The sequence below is a fragment of the Cynocephalus volans genome, chromosome 6 (assembly GCF_027409185.1).
Source record: "Cynocephalus volans isolate mCynVol1 chromosome 6, mCynVol1.pri, whole genome shotgun sequence".
NCBI classification, from domain to species: Eukaryota; Metazoa; Chordata; class Mammalia; order Dermoptera; family Cynocephalidae; genus Cynocephalus; species Cynocephalus volans.
In genome coordinates, this window is record NC_084465.1 from 146,162,435 (window position 1) to 146,183,213 (window position 20,779).

At 38.3% G+C, this 20,779-nt stretch overlaps 1 protein-coding gene across 1 annotated transcript in view; it reads right to left on the reverse strand.

Annotated features, from left to right (window-relative positions):
• Positions 1-20,779, reverse strand: part of ODAD2 (outer dynein arm docking complex subunit 2) — a 156,682-nt gene that overhangs the window by 125,485 nt on the left and 10,418 nt on the right. The window contains exons 6-9 of the mRNA XM_063100917.1: positions 18,116-18,232; positions 13,541-13,746; positions 11,855-11,953; positions 5,640-5,790 (exon numbers count right to left, since the gene is read on the reverse strand). Coding sequence (XP_062956987.1) covers positions 5,640-5,790; positions 11,855-11,953; positions 13,541-13,746; positions 18,116-18,232 — 573 coding nt within the window. The remainder of the gene's footprint in view (positions 1-5,639; positions 5,791-11,854; positions 11,954-13,540; positions 13,747-18,115; positions 18,233-20,779) is intronic.

Here is a 20,779-nt window from a genome sequence, read left to right on the forward strand (position 1 = left end):
ATTCAATAATTAGGCTCTTATAAGAAACTCTCTTCACCATATTCACTGGGAGGATATTATCGAGGTTTTCTTCATTCCACACTTAGTGCCTGCCCCGTGAAATCCCAAGGGAGAAAATTCTTTCTGCTCTTAGCACCAGGATCAGTTATACTCATTGGCAACTGGTTTATTTTTATTTTAGGGTGGTAAGAGTCTTTCCCTCACTGTATTAACTCACTGTATTTCCCTCATCTTACTGGTGGCTAGAAAACTTAAAACAAAAATTGAAGGCCACCTGTGCAAGTCAATAAGACTCCATGCCACACATTTTCTATAATAATAATAAAATGCAATAGAAGTAATTATGATTGCTAACAGTTACCGAGGACTTTGTGCTAAGCACTTTATATGTGGTATATTTCATTTAATATTCATAATAATCCTAACAGATGCGAACTTTTATTTTTCCATTTTCACCACTTAGAGAGGTTAGTCAGCTTGCCCAAGGCTGCTGAGTTAGTAAGTGGCAGAATTCCCACTCAGCTGAAGTCTTCTCAGTGTCTAAGATAATTCTTCTAACTACTCCGTTATTCTGCCTCCCGGCCCACTTTATGTTTCTGCTCTTTGACTCTCTGTTTCCTTATACTAATTTTAAAAAGATCATGGGCCAGGACTCTAGGAAAACATCAAGGGCTCTTCTAATTCTTCTTCCCAAAGGCCATGTCTGAGCCCCAGTAGCCCTGTCTATCTCAAACTGGCCACCACAGAGAGAGTAGCGGGTGGCAGAGTTCTCTGTTGTCAGTTTTTTATTTTCCCAAAAGACACACTTTTTAAGAGTTGAGGAGATGTGACCACAGGCAGCTTTGTGGTTCAGTAAAGGAGCAGAAGCACTGTTGGAAAGCTGTCCTGAATGTCCCAAGGCTGGACATTGCTACCCTGTGTACCACGCTGGGGCCACCGTGTTGAACAGTGTGGTTTATGCATGAAGACATCTGCCAAAGGGAGGTGCAGGAGCATGTGGCCTGAATCCAGCCTGTGCTCCGTGCTAGTTTTCCTAAATTCCTGACAGATACTCACCCTCAAGATTCAGGAATAAGAAATCAGAACTCCCAGGAATTCTCAGGAATTCAAAATTGTAAGTTATTCTGTATTCTTCCTAATATTTTATTTACACATTTTTAAATAATAATGAGTGACCATAATAATAGTGAATTATTCCCATAATAATAGTAAGTGAATCATTTTTTGTGGTAGAGTTATGCTAAAAAAATTTCAGAGGTTTTCTTTTAAAAAAAAAACTATACAATAAGTGCATGGTTTATTATTATTATGAGCCAATCTATGTGATGCAATTATATATTGCATGTAAAAATCATCTCTACCTGATATAAACATTTGGTAATAGAAAACAATGAATGAGGAGAACACTAACACAAAATAAATGCCAAATTTTTATTTTAGCATTGTAGAAATTCACACGATATAAAAATATTTAATATCTATAAAATATCATTCTAAAAATGAAATTTAAAACACAAAACATTAATTTTCCTCTCCAATAGTCTTGATCTTTCTTTGATGACAAATAATCCAAACCAAAAAAAAAATATTTCTTTCATTTTGCATTGATGTTGATCAAATCATTAAGAGGCTTGCAAAAAAATCACCAAGTTGAGCATTATTGCATCATATAAGCTCATATCCCTTTTTAAATATGAAAATATTTTATGTATTTATTTTATTTTTAATTGACAAATAATAATTTACCAGATAGGATGTGATGTTTTGATATATGTTTACATTGTGAAATAACAATTAAAGTCAATTTAAATTTTAAAAAAGTTAAATAAAGCTAATTAAGTAAAGCTAATTAACAAATCCATCACCTCACACACACTTATTTTTCATGGTGAAAACATTTAAAAACCACTCCTTTAGCAATTTTGAAATATATAATGCACTATTATTTATTATAGTCACCATCTATGCAATAGATCATTAAAGCTGATTCTTCCTTCCTAACTGAAATTCTGTACCCTTTGACCAACGTCTCCTGTTTTCCAGTCCACCGACCTCCCCCAGCCTCTAGTAAACACCATTCTATTCCCTTCTATGAGTCTGACTTTTGTAGATTCCACATATAGGTGAGATCATGTGGTATTTGTCTTTCTATGAGTGACTTATTTCATTGAGCATAATGTTCTCCAGGTTCATCCACATTATCATGAATGACAGAATTTCCTTCTTTTTTCAGGCTGACTAGTATTCCACTGTGTATATATACCACATTTCTTTATCCATTCATCGGAATGATGGACACCCAGGTTGCTTCCATATCTTTGCTGTTGTGCAAAATGCTACAATTAACATGAAAGGGCAGAGATCTCTTTGGAACACTAATTTCAATTCCTTTGGATATATACCTAGCAGTGGGACTGAATCATATGGTTATTCTATTTGTAGTTTTCTGAGGAACATCTGTACCTTTTTCCATAGTGGCTGCATTAACTTACACTCCCACCAACAGTACACAAGAGTTCCCTTTCCCTTTTCTCCACACCCTCACCAACACTTATCTTTCAGCTTTTTGATAACAGCCATTTTAACAGGCATGAGGTGATATCTCATTGTGGTTTTAATTTGCATTTCCTTGTTAATGAGTGATGTTGAGCATTTTTTCATCAATCTGTTGACCATTTGTATGTCTTCTTTTGAGAAATGTATATTTAAGTCCTTTGCCCATTTTTAAACCAGGTTCTTGCTATTGAGTTGTTTGACTTCCTTAAATATTTTGGCTATCAGCCCCTTATCAGAAGTATGGTATGCAAATGTTTTCTCCCAGTCCATGGGTTGTCTCTTCACTCTATTGCTTCCTTTGTTATGCAGAAGCTTTCTAGCTTGATGCAATCCCATTTGTTTATTTTTGTTTTGTTGCATTTGCTTTTGGGGTCATATCTAAGAAATCTTTGCCCAGACCAATGTTCTGGAGCATTTCCCCTGTTTTCTTCTAGCAGTTTCAGTTTCAGGTCTTATCCGTAAATCTTTAATCCATTTTGAGTTGTTTTTTGTATATGGTGTGGGAGATAAGGGTGTCATTTCATTCTTCTGCGTATGGATATCCAGTTGTCCCAACACCATTTATTGAAGAGACTGTTCTTTATCCATTGTGTATTTTTGTCACCTTTATAAAAAATCAATTGACCATAAATGTATGGGTTTATTTCTGGGCTCCCTATACTGCTCCATCAGTGAACATGTCTGTTTCTCTGCCAATACCATGCTATTTTGATTATTAAAGCTTTGTAATAGATTTCAAAGTCAGGTATAAATATGAAAATATTCTATCTGCTTGCCCTGATGTTGGGTTGGCCATCAAAATCTATATTGTTTTCCCTAATTCAGTTTTCAGATCATCTTCTTGTTTCATAATGGAGTGTACTACACACATTCACATCTTCTCTTTGCATTTCTTCTGTTAAATTACTCACAAAGAATTGATCATAATATATAATACACATAATATAGTGAATATTCAAACACTGAAAAATTTCATTAAAAATTATTGGATATATCCAAATAATGTAACATTCAGATTTCCTAGAAGCTTGACAAGGCTACATAGAATTACAATTAGTTGAAATTGGGATTATAGGCCCAAATTTCAGATTTAAGGACTTATTTTGCTTCTAAAATTTCTTATTTCTTAGAATGTAGAAAAAAATATAACTTTAACATGCTTAATTTGCTTCTGTATTTAATGCTTGCTAAAGATGGGAAAACATAACTAATGTCATTTTAAGTAAGGCAGGCCCAGACACATTAAATTCCAGGAAGGGAGTAAAACACCACCCGGTTCCAGGAACTGACTGACCAGTTCCTCATCTAAAAGCCACCTGGAAGATAAACGATTGGGAAATACACTATTCCTTATTGGTGTGCCAGCCCGCTAAAGCCCACCAATAAATCCAAAGGTCACCTTTGATAACCTGTAAACAGTAAACAACTCATCCTATTGTGAAAGTCTGTCTAAAAAACTGTATAAAAAGCTCTTGTGTTGAATGCTTGGGGTCACTTTTGTCTTGAATAATGCTGAGTGACCCCAGCATGCTGGAAATAAACTCCTCTTGCTTGATTGCAGCGGTCTCGTGGTCTTTGCGAGGTGAGCCATCCTGACGTGTGGCGTTTGTGCACGGTGCACAGATCTTACAAGAACACCACTAATAGGATTTGTATAAAGTATACTACACATATAAATGCATTAATATTTATTTTTGCAAGAATGCCTCAGTGTTAGTAGCAGATGCACATTTACAGCACAGCAACAGCTCCAAACAAGTCTGACTGATTAGACTGAGACCACTTTTCTTCTATTTGCTCCTGTCTTGGTGCCTGGAAATGCCTACCTTCACCTTGGACTCAGCCATCAGCATTTTTGCTGTTGCTTCCCATGATGTCAGTGTGTTCCTTCAAACCAGTAATGTCTCTATGATGATTATTCAACGTGAATTCTCAAAGGAGAATTAGAATATTTTTTCCTGTTTTGCCATTTTCTTTACTAATTTTGGGGGATTCAGGATTCAGGAAAACAGACTTTTCTTTTCTGAGAAATGCTAAGAATTCCAATTGAGGCCATGTCCATCAGAGGAAGAGGACATGTTTTTCTTGCAGGAAAAGCTTTTTCAGTTCTCTTATGCCTACAAGATTGTGTTCATGCAGAGGGCCTTTGTCTAATTCACAAAAATTTGCATACAGGCTACCTCAAATACACCTCAAAAACATGAAAAAGTACCCTCTGGCAATCTAGGAGTCTCATAAATATCTTTAAATATGCAAAGCCACTAGCAAATGTCCTCATTTGATTTGACCAAAGACATGAAAAAGCAGGAGAAAAACATGAGGGAAGTCAGAACATTTTTTTCACAAGCACTCTGGACTTCACCATTAGACAAGGCCTAGATATTATCAATATCTGTTATTTGATACCAGAAGTGGATATTAATCTGGGTTCTGGCAAGCCATTTTCCTTGCCCTGTCCCCCATTCATGTACTTAAGTACATTATATGGATCAGTTATCGTGTAAAGTATTTTCAAACCTGTTATCTGACGTAAGAGAGAAATGGAAACAGGCCAATACATATTTTAAGCACCTACAATGTATCAGATAACATGCTATGTTTCAAATGCGCTTTCTTAGTCCTTAAAATAATCCTATATTACAGACATCATTAATTTCACTCTATGGGTTGAGAAAATTAAGGCTCCAAACCATACTTTTTCCAATAGCCACACTGCTAGTAAGTGATACAGCCTAGAATTTAACCTAAATCCAGCTTCAAAAATCGATCTTTTTTTCACTCTACCATACTGCAAATTATAAAATGGTGGCAAGTCACAGTACCTGGTGTCTGCTATGACCATCTCTCACTCCCCAGCTGGGAGAGAGGGCTGGTACTAGGCAGCCTGACTGCTCCATGAGGACTGATCTTGCATCCTCTGGGTAATAAGACCTTCCTCTGTGCACACTTAAATAACAAGAGACATGCCTAACACCCTTATTTGAAAGAAACATGTAATAAACTAGGAAGCAGAATATACATTTTTGGGAAAGGATTTAAAATGAACATTGAAAACATATTTTTAAAAAATAGCCTAATTTTACCTTTAAATATTTCACCAGCTTCTGAATTTGCCAATATTCCGATGGCAAATCTGCATTTGCTTCCTGACGAAGGTCAGGCGATTCTTCACATTCCTCACTCTCTGAGGAGCAGCTCTCACTAACAATTTCCTCAATCCTATCAGCATACTTACTAAAAACAATAACAACAAATAATTTACAAATAAGCTACAGCATGGATGCGGTTATAATGATAATATTTCAGCAACACGTACACAAGCAATGGATAAGATACCAGCACTTTCTGAGTTCTAGAAGATCTCAGTTAAAACTTACATGAGGAGATGAATAAACCCATGTCTCTATAGAGGTGTGCTTCAGTATTACTGCTCTGGCAACAATAATAATAATAAAGAGAACAGTGATAAATAAACAGGGAAATTACGTAAATGTCCTAAGGCTGTGCTGTACAATAAGACAACCACTAGATGCATATGGTTATCTATATCTACATTTGCTTAAATTTATTTAACTAAAATTAAATAAAATTAAAAGTTCAATGCTCCAATCATGCTAGCCACTTTTCAAGTGCTCAGGAGTTCCATGGGGCTAGTGGCTACCATACTGAACAGCTCAGATACTGACCATTTCTATCACTGCAGAAAGTTCCACTGGACAGTGTTGCAAACACCCTAAAATGAAAGGGTCTCCCTTACCAAAGAGAATCAATACTCAACGCATCCTTCTTCATGATGCCTACACTAAAGTACTTGGAAGGACACAGGATTTTGAGGAGCAATGATCTGAACATAAACAGGTTCAGGACCAAGGGGTTAACCACCCAACTCCTAGAGACACTGGCGTGCTAAATATTGAGTTCCACGGAAATACAGCACATTGATGCACGGACAACATTACTATAAGAACCTTGGGCAGATCCCTGAAGATAGTCATAGCTGTGCTCCATTTATGTCCTACACACCTGCAGAGGTCCCTCACGCACACCCATCACACCAGCTCATCTCTACCTCCCACTGCCAAATGCATGCCATTGGGCCAACAAATCCACAACAATGTCTCAGGGACTATGTATCCATTGCTTACATGTGAAAAGGTGGTACACCCAGGATATTTATCTTGATATTAACTCCTGCATACTCTTGATTTCATGTGATAGAAGTAAACTTTCAAATCTTCTAGCTAATTTTAATATTAAATAATGCCAATAGCAACCACCAATCATGGAGGTCTGTTATGTTCCAGGCATTTTATATTCATTATTTCTAAACCTCCCGACCACCTTGCAAGTTGGATTCTATGATCCCCATTCTACACGTAAGGAAACCAACGATCAGAGACATTAAAAGAGGAAAACAGCATTCACCTTGGAGGATCCAAAATTACTTAATATACCTTGCAATGGCACATTAAGGTGGCCTTCAGTATCAAATTCACAGGTCAGTGACCTTTATACAATATACAGGCCTATAATCCCTTTCCTCTAATTCTGAAATCCAAAAAGCTCTGAAAACTGTTTTTATCCCCCAATGGACTTAACTTGTTGCCAAGGCCTTACCTGATAGTGTCATGTATTTGACTATAGAGTTCTGGCCTGTAGCCCAATAGAGGTGTCATACAGTATACATTATTTGCACCTTGTCACCTTTTATTTAAGTGGATTTTTCAGAAGTCCACACATCTGGCCACAAAAATTCAGGACAACAGACTGTGGGTAAATGTTGTCTCATTTTAATTCTCCAACAATCTAAGAGGTGGTTGCTATTATTATCCTCATTACAGAGATAATGAGTTAAAAAATAATTTGAACAAAACCCCATGGTTAGTAAGTGGCTATGTTAAAAGAAATAGTTGTATAAAAGGAGCTGTTCTGGTAGGACCTGGAATAGTTATTTAACCTACATGGGCCTCGGTTTTCTTATCTGCAAAATAAGGATGATAACTGACATTAATATGTAAAGAGCTTAGAACAGTGCCTAGCACAGAATAAGCATGACATATGTGTTAAATAATATTATTATCATGCATGATCACTCAACAAAAATGTATTGAGGGCCTGATGATTGCCAGGTATCAAAGGAATACTACTGAAGAATGCTGCCTTTCAGTGTGTTTCTCAAAATACAAGGAAAAACTGTGGTCTTGTTCTTAAAGGTTTCATTTGTTTTCATCTTAGGGACCCCAGGAATTACGTAACTGGTTAGGTTTTTGTCTTTACCTTAATCATCAGGAAGTCTGAAATCAAATCTGTGGTCTATCAGTAATAATTACCTAAGTTCCCCAGCACCTTTTCTGTTTGCTTACAGCTTTAGTCACTAGCTGAACATTTTAATTTCTGTGTTTTCTTGTGGATTGTCAGGTAAGCCCCTTGAGGGCAAGAACCGTGTCTGTCTTGTTTACTGTCTCTCCAGCACACATACAAGGCACTCAATCAATATTTGCTGGAAGAAACAATAAATTCAAGCACATATAAATAATAAACAATCAAACAAATGAATTCTGGCTAGGTTAAGATTTTAGAAGGAGAGTGTTTCTGGTGATAAATTCCAGGAAACTGCAATAGGAGTAGGTCGATGGAGAGGAGGCAAAAGTCAGTGGAATTGAAACCAAGGAAGTAGTGGGCCAAGATTTGGGACTGGCCTTCTGCTTGGAGTTTGAGGTTTCCCAGGATTGTGGCGGGAAGCAGGGTGGAGCTGACAGTGAGTCAATGCCACAATCGTCAGTGATCACAGATCCACAGAAGACAGCACCCGGGAAAGAAAGAGGGTTGTATCAGCATCAAAGGAAAGGAGGTGTACTGTGAAGAGGAGTTAATGCAATGTGGAGCAGTGTAGAGGAGAATACTTCCCACTGTCTCCGTGCCCTGCCATTAAGTAGGACTTGGGGAAGGGCAGATCTGAAGGAGAATCGTTGCCCTTAAGAGTTTCAATAAATGCAGAGGAGGAGAGAGTGGAGGCTTTGAATGTACAGACTAAGGATTGTTCAGATGGAGTGCTGCAGGGCAGTACAGAGACGAGAGCCCAGGAGGGGACAGGACCCATTCGGGTTTGTGTGTATAGCAGTGTCCGTGGATAGGAGGAACTCAGTGGCCCTGCCAGCCACCCTGGCACAGGGTGTGCATTCTGAGTCCCCATTCCTTAGAAGGCTTATGGACGCACAAGAGAATGCAAACCTAGGGTAAAACCAACCAGGACTGAAAAAGGGTCATTTGTAGATGATTAATTTGGATTTACAAAAAATAGAATTAGTGGAATCATGATGGTTATGTTCAAATTATAAAAAGAGTCATGAGGAAGAGAGAGTATACTTTATTCTTCACTGTTCTAGCAGTTTCTACCTCAACGTCAAGGTCATGGGCATGGGCTAGTTCATTCAGGCCTTTGTGATCACATTTAATTCATTCGTATTGTCTCTCTCTCCTCTCCTTTCTCCAGCACCCCATGGGTTCTCTTCCACAGAAGTCTTTTTTAGTCTATCCCATTTTGGATCATAGTAGGAGGATAGGTTAGTTTTTAAATGTTATCAGTTTGCAAGATTTTCTTAATTTCTCACAGGTTTTTTTTTTTTTTTTTTTTTTCCTGCATAGAGAGCCCCAATTCTTAAACTTCCAAAAGCCGATTCACATGTAGAACACTGTGATTGTGCTCTGTGGATCCCGGTAGAGGGAAAGCCTGAACTCAAGAGCCTGTTCTAATTCAACGAGCCACATGAGCAAGTTTCATTTTCATCTATTTTCTTGTCCAAAAGATGTCAGGAAAGCTGGGTGTGTTAGTCACAGAAAAAAATCCAGTAGATCAGGCCTACTCTAGAAATGTCTTAAATTTAACTCACAGGTCCTAGACTGAAGCATCGACTGGAATAAATCTGAATTCTCTGGGGAAACTCTAAATTTACCGTCCCTTAGTCTAATAAGCTCCTGGAGATGAGTGCAGAATGCATTAGGTCTGTTCCATCACTCCAAATTCATGTAAAAAAGCAGTACCCCAAAGGAAAGCTGTCTTTTTTTCTTTTTTTCCCCATTGATGAATCCTTTGACATTTAACTTTAAGCTGCTTTCCCTATTTTTTATGATACCCTTCTTGTCCTACCTTATAGGAACTGTACATTCAGGAGGTTAAAAAAAAAATTAAAAAGCAAACTTCATTGTTTGATTGATCTATGAACTCCACTTAGGCAAGATTAGACACAGAGAAGTTGTAATTTTTTGTCATTGACTAACAGTTGTTGCTTGGACACATTACAGCTTTACCTTATCTATTACCCTGAAATTCTCTAACTCACTATAATCCAATTTAAAATTGAAATACTTTAGACCAAACATCCATTTTGGGAAAGATGAAGTAGATATACTTTTTCTTATTCCTCCCACTAAGTACTAAGCTAAAAATTCTGGATATTATATGTAAAACAAACATAAGATGACACTGATAGGTGGAGAGAAAAGGGAAGACTAGCTAGGAATCTGGGGCCCCGAGGACCAACACAATGGTGAGTTCACTGAGTTTTCTTTTTGTCTCATCTACTCGAGACTGGGTACAGGAAAAGCCAGCAAGGCAGAAACTCCAGTGGGCATAAAAAAAAAGCACCTAAGAAAAGCCTGCTCTTTCTAGTCCAAGGAGCAGAAAAGGAATAGCCTAACAAGACAGAAAACTTTTAGACAATGAATGATCTACTTCAATCAACACCACTAAAAAAAACCACTGTGGCCCATTCTTGCCTCCACCAGCAAAGGCCAAGTGGAGAGCCTTGGATTCTACCTTTACTAGACTGTAACAGAACACTGCCACCCACCTGCTGGGGTGGTGTCAGAGGAGGTCTAATGTAGAGTCAGGACTTTCACCAGCTCCCAGCAGAAATGAGGTCACCCCTCCCCTCTCCATCCCCTCCACAATTGCGGAGACAGTGGAGAACACTGGCAAAGTGACAGAGGATCCTTTCCCATCACAGCCAGGTTGGTATCAGCAGAGGCCTAGATGGAGCTTGAACTCCCATGACTCCCCAGCAGTAATGAGGAGTCCCTCACTTGCCTCCTCCCACCCCCCACCCCAGTCCCCAGGTGTCACCTGCATTTGCAGTTCCTCTCCAGCCTGGGGAGGTGGCACCCACCCGATTCTGCTAATGTGATATGATAGGAGCTCTCCTAAAGCACAAGATTTGAATAAGATCCAGTCTTGTAATATAATAACCAAAATGTCTAGGTTTCAACTGAAAATCATTTGTCATACCAAGAACCAGGGAGATCTCTTCTTGAATGAGAAAAAACAATTTAGAAATGCCAATATTAACATGACAGAGATATCTGAATTATCTGACAAGGATATTAAAGACAATATCATAGAATATTTCAACAAGCAATATAAACATGCTTAAAACAAATGAAAAAAAAAAATAGAAACTCTCAGCAAAGAAACAGAAGATATACAGAAGAACCAAATGGAAATTTTAGAACTGAAAATTACAAGAATTGAAACTAAAACTCACTGACTAGGATTTATAGACGTGGACAAAGGAAAGAATCAGTGAACTTGAAGATAGAACAACAGAACTTACCAAATAGGAGCAAATTAGAGAAAATAAACTGGAAAAAAAAAAAAAAAAAGAATGAACAGGGCCTCAAGGACCTGTGAAATTATACCAAAAGATCTAATATCCGTTCCTTCAAAATCCCAGAAGGGACAGGGAAAGAGAGTAGGATTCAAAAGATATGAATAAATAATGGTTGGAAATTCCCCAAATTTGGCAAAAGACATAAATTTACAAACTGAAAAAGAGTTAACCCCAAATTGAATAAGGCAAAAGAAATCCATGGCAAAACACATTACACTCAAACTTTTGAACCCTACAGACAAAGAAAAATCTTGAAAGCTACCAGAAAAATGATGCATTATCTATAGGGGAAAAACAATTCAAATAGCAGTGATTTGTCAGAAGACACCATGGAAGCCAACATTTTCAAGTGCTGGAAACAAACAAACAAACAAACAAAAAACCCCAAATCCAGAATGCTATACCCAGCAAAAATATCCTTTAGAAATGGGGAGAAACTTTGCATTAGAAGGGTATCTTATAAATATATTTAAAGAAATCCAGTATTATCATTTTTTACTAACATTCCTGGTAACTGTCAATATCAGTATCTTAGGACCCTAATATAACAGTAAGAATGCCATTAATTAGCACACTAACCAGCCCATTGAGAGGGTGGCTTTTAGGAACTGGTCACTTTAACAGAAACATACCGAAGTAACTGTCCTCTTCCAGTTGAAACAGATGGTCTTGACTTCTCAAGTTTTACTCCGTGTTTTTCCTCTTGGCTATCTTTTAATAAGCTTTTGCGGCTAAAAAATAATATTAACTTTATTAATTACTTTATGCTGATGAATAGGAAATAAAAGATGAAAAGGTATACAAATAGTCTTATCATTTTCATGCACCAGATGATGTGTTTTCCTGACACAGAGAACGACTATGAATTCCAGCCTCATCTGACAATTGGAGATGTTCCTTGGATTCTTCAAGCACAGCCAGGCATTTTATATACTGAAAAAACATTTTGTCCAGTACTTCTTTGTACTAAGGCCCGGTCTTCACAGGCTGCTATCATGGTGAGTCCTTCCCCCTATGCCTTCTACTCTAGTTGCTGATCACCCTTGATTGTAGTTGCCCATTTTCTTATCCTCCCCACCCAACATTGCAGCAGAGCCTGTCCCTGGCTTTCCAGATATTCCCAGGCTTAGCACATACTGAGTTCTCATTAAATACTTAAGAAAATTCATGGTGGAAAGAATGAGCACATGGAAAAAAGCAGTATTTTAAAACTCACTTCCCAGTTAACAGAGCTTCCCATACATTTTTCATGGTCACATTCACTTTTTCAAACAGTCACAAAAGTCAAACACAAAATCAGTGAGAATTAGAGGATTGAGAGTGTCTCTCCTTTCCCCAGGACTCCTTATTATTTTTTTCTTCCTGTATTTTTTGGGGGGGGTGGTGGCTGGCCAGTAGAGGGATCTGAAAGGCATGTATTTTTTCGCAGTTGTTTGTTTTTGGCTTTTTGGCAGCTGGCTGATGCAGCGATCAAAACTCATGACCTTGGTGTTACAAGGCTGCGCTCTAACCAATCGATCTAACGTGCTAGCCCTCCCAAGACTCCTTTCTGACAGCTCTCTGAGTTTTCTTCCAAAACACAATCACCCCGTTGTTCTCAGAATCCCTGCAGTTGAGGGTCCCCATGTGACCAACCAGGAGCCAGTTCTTAATCCAATCATGTGACAACATAGAATAATAAATATAGGCTGAAACTTGTAAGCTACTTGCTAAATTTTAAGAAGCTCTCTAGATGCTTCTGAGTGCTTTGGCATTTGAGTAGCACTGGCTCTCACTCTTGGCTTTGGCACATATTTACAGAGGGTTCCAAATGGAAGTAGTTCTGCATTTTCATACATTCATCAAACCAATGTCCACTTCGCAGAGGCCTGTGAATATTTCTGAGACTCTAGCCTTTCTGTACTATTAAAGTTCTCTGTTAATAGAGAAGATACCATCTCTCTGAAGGTTTCCCTAATTACCTCCATATAATTTTCATCATTCCAAATTCTTCCAGCACTTACTTCATCAGGGCCCTACCATTATGTTGACATTTCCTATGTGATTTTTCCATGTGTTTTATCATCTTTTTCACATGTTACTTGTCCTGAATCATCAACTGCATGAAAAGTGAGTCGTGTTCCTCCCTTCCCTTCACAGTACTCCACATACGAACCCTGTGGCTGTCAAATCTTTCCAGTTGGAATAAAAAGAGGAGCAGAAAGAAACCAACTTGTACCATGGAGGGACGTGTAAATATCTACTTTGTATTTTTCTATTATAAAATAAACTTATGTGAAATATTAGGCAAATATGTGGTCATGCAAATGTCTACTTACTGTTTGAAATCAACAGTGGCCCTCCAGTTTAAGCTCGGCTTTAATCTGTTGGTCATTTGATTCTTTCCAAAATTAATTTGGTTCTTCACCAGTGGATTCTTGCCTGAACCAGAAATAGATTTATGGAAGGTGGGAGCTTGTTCCCTCTTGGGTGCCTCCTCAAGCTGATATTTTTCCATTTTTTTGCCTTCACTGAAGCTAATCTCCTTTATAAAAAAAAAAATTAAGAGTAATTTTTACAACGATATCACTTCTCAATTATCTAGTGTTATCTGAAGATTAACACTGGTGATAAATTCAAGAAAGGACATCTCAGAGGCATCTAACTTGGGTTGCTCAGCAACACACACTGGATAAGGGCAACTTCAAGACTAAGGCCTCTATCAGGGTTAGGCAGACAGTAATGTGAAGTTTTTAAACTCAAATCTCTGCAGCAGCCCACACAGACTCAACAGCAGAATTGGACCTACTCACTGCTCACTTCCACTAGAAGCAATGAAACTCAAACCCTATATTAATTGGGACATAACATATGCAAATTGCTTAAACCAAGTATAAAGGGAACATCTGGGAGGTAGCCAGAGACAAAAGACACATTACACACAGAGCAAGAAACATAAAAATTTTAAGAGACTTCTCATCAGAAACAATACAGCCAGAAGAAAAAAGAGCAATATCCTTAAAGAACTGAAAAGAAAACAAAAATAAAAACTTGTCAACCCCGAATTATATAATGAATGAGGTCAAAAAAACAACCTTTCAAAAATGAAGGCAAAACAAAGACTTTCACAGATGAACAAAACAGAGAATTCACTGCCAGGAAGTCTCAGAATTAACGTGTGCTAGAAGAAATATTAAATGAAGTTCTTCAAACACAAGGGAGAAACGTGGATCTACATAAAGAAATAAAAAGCTGCAGAAACAGTAAAAATAAATATAAAAGACTTTTTGTGTTACTTTTAAAGATTCAAAAATGTAATTCACTATGTAAAAGAAAAATAGTAATAATGTTTTGAGGTGTTTATAGCATGTAAAAATAAAATGTATGACAACAATAATACAAAAGACAGGAAGAGACACCCAGGTATATTGTTACTTAAACTATTTGTGAAATTGTATAATATTACATAAAGGAAGATATGATAAATTAGAGATATATACCCTAAGCCCTAAGACAGCAACTAAGAAACTTTTAAAAGAAATATAACTGAAAAGTGAGTAGCATAAATTAAATGGAATCACTTTTAAAAGCTCAATTAATTCAAAAGAAGTAGAAAAAGAGGGAAAAACAAAGAACAAATGGGACAAATAGAAAACAACCAGGAAGACAGTAAATTTAAATTCAACTTTATCAGTGGTTACATCAAATGAAAATGGTTTACAAACCTCAAAAGAGATATCATAAAACTGGATGAAAAAAGGAAAGCCCAACTATTTGTGCTTTAAAGAAACTGCTTTATTTATAAAGACATAAATACATCAAAAGTTAAAAGTTGGAAAAAATAGTTCATGCAAACAGTAATCAAAAGAAAGCAGGAGTGGCTATATTAAACTTAGACAAAATAGACTCCAGGACAAATAATATTATCAGAGACCTAGGGGTGCTACATAGTGACAAAGAATCAATTAGCAACAATTTTAAATGTATATTCACCAAACAGCAGAATACACGAAGCAAAAACAAAACTAAAAGGAAAGTAGATAAATCCATAATTAGGAGACTTCCAAACTCCTTTCTCAGTAATCAATAAAATAAGCAGACAAAAAAAATCAATAATATAGAAAACCTGAACAACACTATCAACCAACTTGACTTAATTGACATTGACAGGACACATTCTTCTCAAATGCACGAGGAAAATTTCACCAAAATTGATCATACTCTGGTTCATAAAACAAACATCAACAAATTTAAAAGAACTAAAATCATACAGAATATCTTATCTTAATACTCTGGAAATGAAGTAGAAATTAATAAAAGAAAGCTATCTGGAAAATGCTCAAATATATTGATTTCAATAAAAACACATATCAAAATCTATGGGACACAGTTTATACAGTGCTTAAAAAGAAATTTACAGCATACAACTTTAGAGCAGGAAAAAAAAATTAAAGTTCTCAAATCAATGGTCTAAGCTTCCAACTTAAGAAATTGAATAAGAAAAGCAAATTAAACCCAAAGAAAACAAAAGGAGGAAAATCCTAAAGAACAGAAACAAAATAAAATAGAAAGCACACAAACAATAGAGAAAATAAATGAAACGAGTACAGTAGTCCCCCTTATCTGAGGCGATATGTTTCAAGACCCCCAATGGATGCCTGAAACCTCAGATAGTACTGAACCCTACAGCCAGCAGTCAGAACACACTTCTGTTCGTGTCCTCCATCCACAAATTGAATGCCTTTTCCATCTTAACTAAGCACTTACCATGCACCGTGGCCATAACTTTTATAGTTTGAGGTGCAACAGCAAAACTAGCACAAATTTCTTTTTCCTTCTTCACAATTTCATGGATAGGAGGTGATGAGTTCTTACTGTAGATCTTAGCAACCTCAGCATATAATCCTTTTTTTTTTTTTTTGTCTTCCCTGAAGTCCAGAACTTTCACCTTTTCACTTAAAGGAAGAACTTGATGACTTCTCTTTGGCATCTGAATCGCCAGCATTACTACTCCTGTGCTTTGGGGTCATTATGAAGTAAAATAAAGCTTCCTTGAACACAAGCCCTGTGATGCAGTGACAGTCGATCTGATCACCCAGACTAGATGACTATTGGGCAGGTGGTGTAGACAGTGTGGATCCAGTGGACAAAGGGATCATTTATGTTCCGGGCAGGACAGAGTGGGATGGTGTGAGACTTCATCACGCTACTCAGAATGGCATGCAATTTAAAACTTATAAATTGTTTATTTCTGGAATTTTCCATTTCATATTTTTGGACCACCCTTGACCGCAGGTAACTGAAACTGTGGAAAGTAAAACTGCATATAAGGGGAACTAACATATGTTGCTGCTGGGAATGTGAAGTGGTGCAGCCACTGTGGAAAACAGCTGGGCAGTTTCACCCAGAGTTAAATACAGAATTTACCATACGACCCGGAAAGCCCACTAGTTATATACCCCCAAGACTGAAAGCAGGAACTCGAATGTGTACTTGTACACCAGTGTTCACAGCATTATCCACAATAGAGAAAAGGTGGAAACAATCTATCAATAGATGAATGGACAAACAAAATATGATACACATATATAAACGGAATATCATTCAGCCATAAAAAAGAATGGACTTCAGGTACATGCTACAACATGGATGAACCTTGAAAACATTATGCTAAGTGAAAAAGGCCACATACAAAAGGACACACATTGCATGATTCCCCTGATACGAAATATCTACGATATGCAAATTCATAGAAATACAAAGTAGATTAAAGTTAACCAGGGTCTGTGGGGAGGAGGAACAGGGAGTTATCAATTAATGGGTGCAGAGTTTTAGTTTGGGGTGATGAAAAAGATTTGGAAATAGATAGTAGTGACGGTTGCACAACACTGTCAATGTAATTAATGCCACTGAATTATACCCTTAAAATGATTTAAATGGCACATCTTATATTTTATGTACATATTTAACCACAATAATAAAAAAAAAAAAAAAGGAAGGAAAACTGGGATTCAGGAAACAGGTGATAAAACACCATGAAACGAAAGAATTCACAGGATGATGACAAAAGAGAAGCGCCAGGACAAGAGCAGTAGCAGTCTAGCAAGAGAACCGAGACCTTCAGAAGCGGCAGGGCCAGAAGGAGACAACTTATCTGATGTGAAGGCCTGTGGGGCTGACACACTTTAAAGAACCAGCCTGGAACTTAGGCGGATCATGTTAGTGTTTCTTGCAATATCTTGCATATCCTCTTCTTACCATCATCGGCTTCAACCAAAATTTTATTTCATAAAATATGACACTGACTCATTTCTTTGCCCAGCACTACTTCCAAAAACCAAGGAAGACATAAAAGAAGCACAGTTCTTGTGCACATGCGGCACACATACTTATCAGGACAATCCAATTAGGCAGTAATCATGAGATTCCCTGACAGAATAAAAATAATCAAAACATCTAGGCTTCATTAGTGAAGATGTCTTTTGCTCTTAGTGTTACTAATTCAAAGGAGAAGACGAACAAGTCCTGCATAGAAAGCAATTTGAAATATTATACAGTTGACCCTTGAACAACACAGTTTGAACTGCATGGGTCAACTTATATGCAAATTTTTTTTCAGTAAATACATTGGACAATTTTTTGGAGTTACTCTTACTCCACAGAGGGTCGGCACCCCCGAACCCCAACATTGTTCAAGGGTCAACAGTGCCTATCATCTGAAGAAAAGCAGAAACATTTTTAAAGTTCTACAATTAGAATATTTCTTATTTTAATGTCATATTGTGAAGAAAAAACACTGTCATAATTAAAAGCAGCGTCCAAAAATAGGCAAAATCCCTATTTTTTTGTACTATAGGAAGTTACAGTTGAGTAATATTATGTTACGAAAGATCAAAAGAGACTTAAAAACTTACTTGTTTAGACATATTTTCTGAAAATTTTGCTGATTTTTCTTTTAAAAATGTGACAAGGTCTTTATAAACTTCACTTTGTCTCTCATAACTAATGTCTCTCTCATCATCTGCTTTGCCCTTTGGGAGAAAAAGTTGGGTGCTGTGATTAATGTAACAGCAATACAAAAGCCTAACCAATATCTCTCGACCTAAGCACACACACACTTTTCTTCTCTAAAGGATCCAGATGGTAGTCCAGGAAATTAAAAGATAATATTTTAAACTCTATTTTCCATGAATTTTTGAAGTACCCACGTACATGAGATGTATAGGCAAAACCCTTCCCCTTAAAGTTATCCATTGATTCATTCGTTCATTCATTCAGCAAGCATTTACTGAGTACCTCCTATATGCACGCAGGGCACTCTGCTATTCAGCAGAAATGTAAGAGCTTCCTTTCCTCTCTTCTCCTCAAAATGCATTATGACTTCAAGAGCCTTAGCTGATGGAGTCATAAAAGGCCTCCAGATAAGAATGCCACCGGAGAAAAGCCTGTTTCTGTTTGCCACACTCTGTCCTCGTTCCATGTGCAGTACGGTGGCTGTAGGCTCATTTTCTACAGTTATGATCTCTACGTAACTATCCTCTTTTTCCATGAACTTATTGAAGTACCCTTGCGTGTATGTGTATATAATAAATATATCATATATATATATAACACAACTATATATAAATTTATATAACTGTAGTGTGTTATCTATTCAATTGTGTGTATATATATATATTCATATGTATCTGTAGTGTGTTCTAAATGTTGTTGTAATTATTGAATAGTTTTATGGTCCTTGTCTTTCATGTTTTTTAAAACTGAGAGGAACACCCAGATGTTTCCACACCAAATAAGGTTATTTGTTTGTGGATCAATAGCCTTTGATAGACTCTTTGCCCCCTCTAGGATGTCAAAGAAAATCATTCCTTCTTTTATCTCTTACTTAATAATGAGAGTTCATTTTTCTGAAATATCAAAACAAACCAAAAGCAAATAAACTAAGCACAATGGTACTAGGCAAAGCACCACGAGGCACATCAGAGGAGATGCCTACCAGTGGGCAAGGAAACAGCCCCAGCTTCTTGGTGCCAACCCAAGCCGAGGTGTAACAACTCCACCAGCAGTCCCTGTGATCGCTGGGTCCCCATTAAGGATCTGGGTCATCCTTGAGGACTTTTGCTTGTGAGTCCCAAATTTACACTGCAGATACTGAGGGCAGGATGTTGCAGAGAAGAAAGCTGAGCTCCTCCTAGCTAGTTCAGTGAACAGGGATGAGTCTAAAACTAAAGTGTTTTAATCCAGAAGACTCAGAAGGCTGTGTGGTGTTTACCTCCTGGCTCCGAGCCCACCCACCCAGACTCTGCTTTGTGATACTCGGGCTGGGGATCTGCAGAATCGTGTTTCTCCTTTGCCAGGTTAGGTTAGGTTCAGTCAGCAGGAAGGTAAAGGAAGACTGAAAGGCTGGGAGAGGAAGAGGAGGACACGCTGCTTCCTGTTTGTCCACTGTCCCTGTCAGAGTCACCCTAGCAACAGCCCTTCACCCTGACAGTAGCAGTTGCTTCCAGTAGCAGCAATTGGTTACAATTTCCGGGTGTGTGTTTTTTCCACAGTCCCAGAACCAGGCTCATCACACTCCCTCAGAAATATCATCAGCAGCTGGTCAGGACTCCATCTTCAGAGGTCCAGGTCCCGGCTCAGCCAGCTCTACGAGGATCCTCCTCTGAGCTCCTGAGGTACCAGCACTGACTGGGCAGCACCCGCTTCCCAAAGGTCAGGGTCCCAGCTTCATGGACACTGTCTGAGATCTGAAGGGACCAGCACAGCCTGGAAATGGCCCCTCCCAAGGTCTGGGTCCCACCTTCATGGACACTGTCTGAGATCTGAAGGGACCAGCACAGCTTGGAAGTGGCCCCTCCCCCAAGATCTGGGTCCCAGCTTCATGGACACTGTCTGAGATTTGAAGGGACCGGTACAGCCTGGAAATGGCCACCCCCCCCCGAGGTCTGGGTCCCAGCTTCATGGACACTGTCTGAGATCTGAGGGGATCAGCACAGACTGGAAATGGCCCCTCCCCCAAGGTCCAGGTCCCAGCTTCATGGACACTGTCTGAGATCTGAGGGGACCAGCACAGCCTGGAAGTGGCCCCTCCCCCAAGGTCCAGGTCCCAGCTTCATGGACACTGTCTGAGATCTAAGGGGATCAGCACAGACTGGAAATGGCCCCTCCCGAGGTCTGGGTCCCAGCTTCATGGACACTGTCTGAGATCTGAGGGGACCAGCATAGCCTGGAAGTGACCCCTCCCCCAAGGTCCAGGTCCCAGCTTCATGGGGCATGTCTACACTTCCCTTTGTCCTTCAACTCTTAGGATAGAAGCTGCAGTTACTAGTTCTGCATTACCTCAGTGTCCCTTTTTGCTTTTTCTTTCCTTTAATCCCTGTGTAAGTAATCAGTGAACTGATTATGTTAAAGAGGTTTTAGTTTTATAAAGTGGCATGGGTCACTTTGAACCCCATTTCCTAGAAGACTGGCTTAATGACCTGCAGTGGTAATTAAGGCAGCTAACCGTGAGGCAATTTTGGATGTGCCCAGCAAACGCATAGCAGGGGAATCTGGTTCAATCCCACAGAACACTCTCA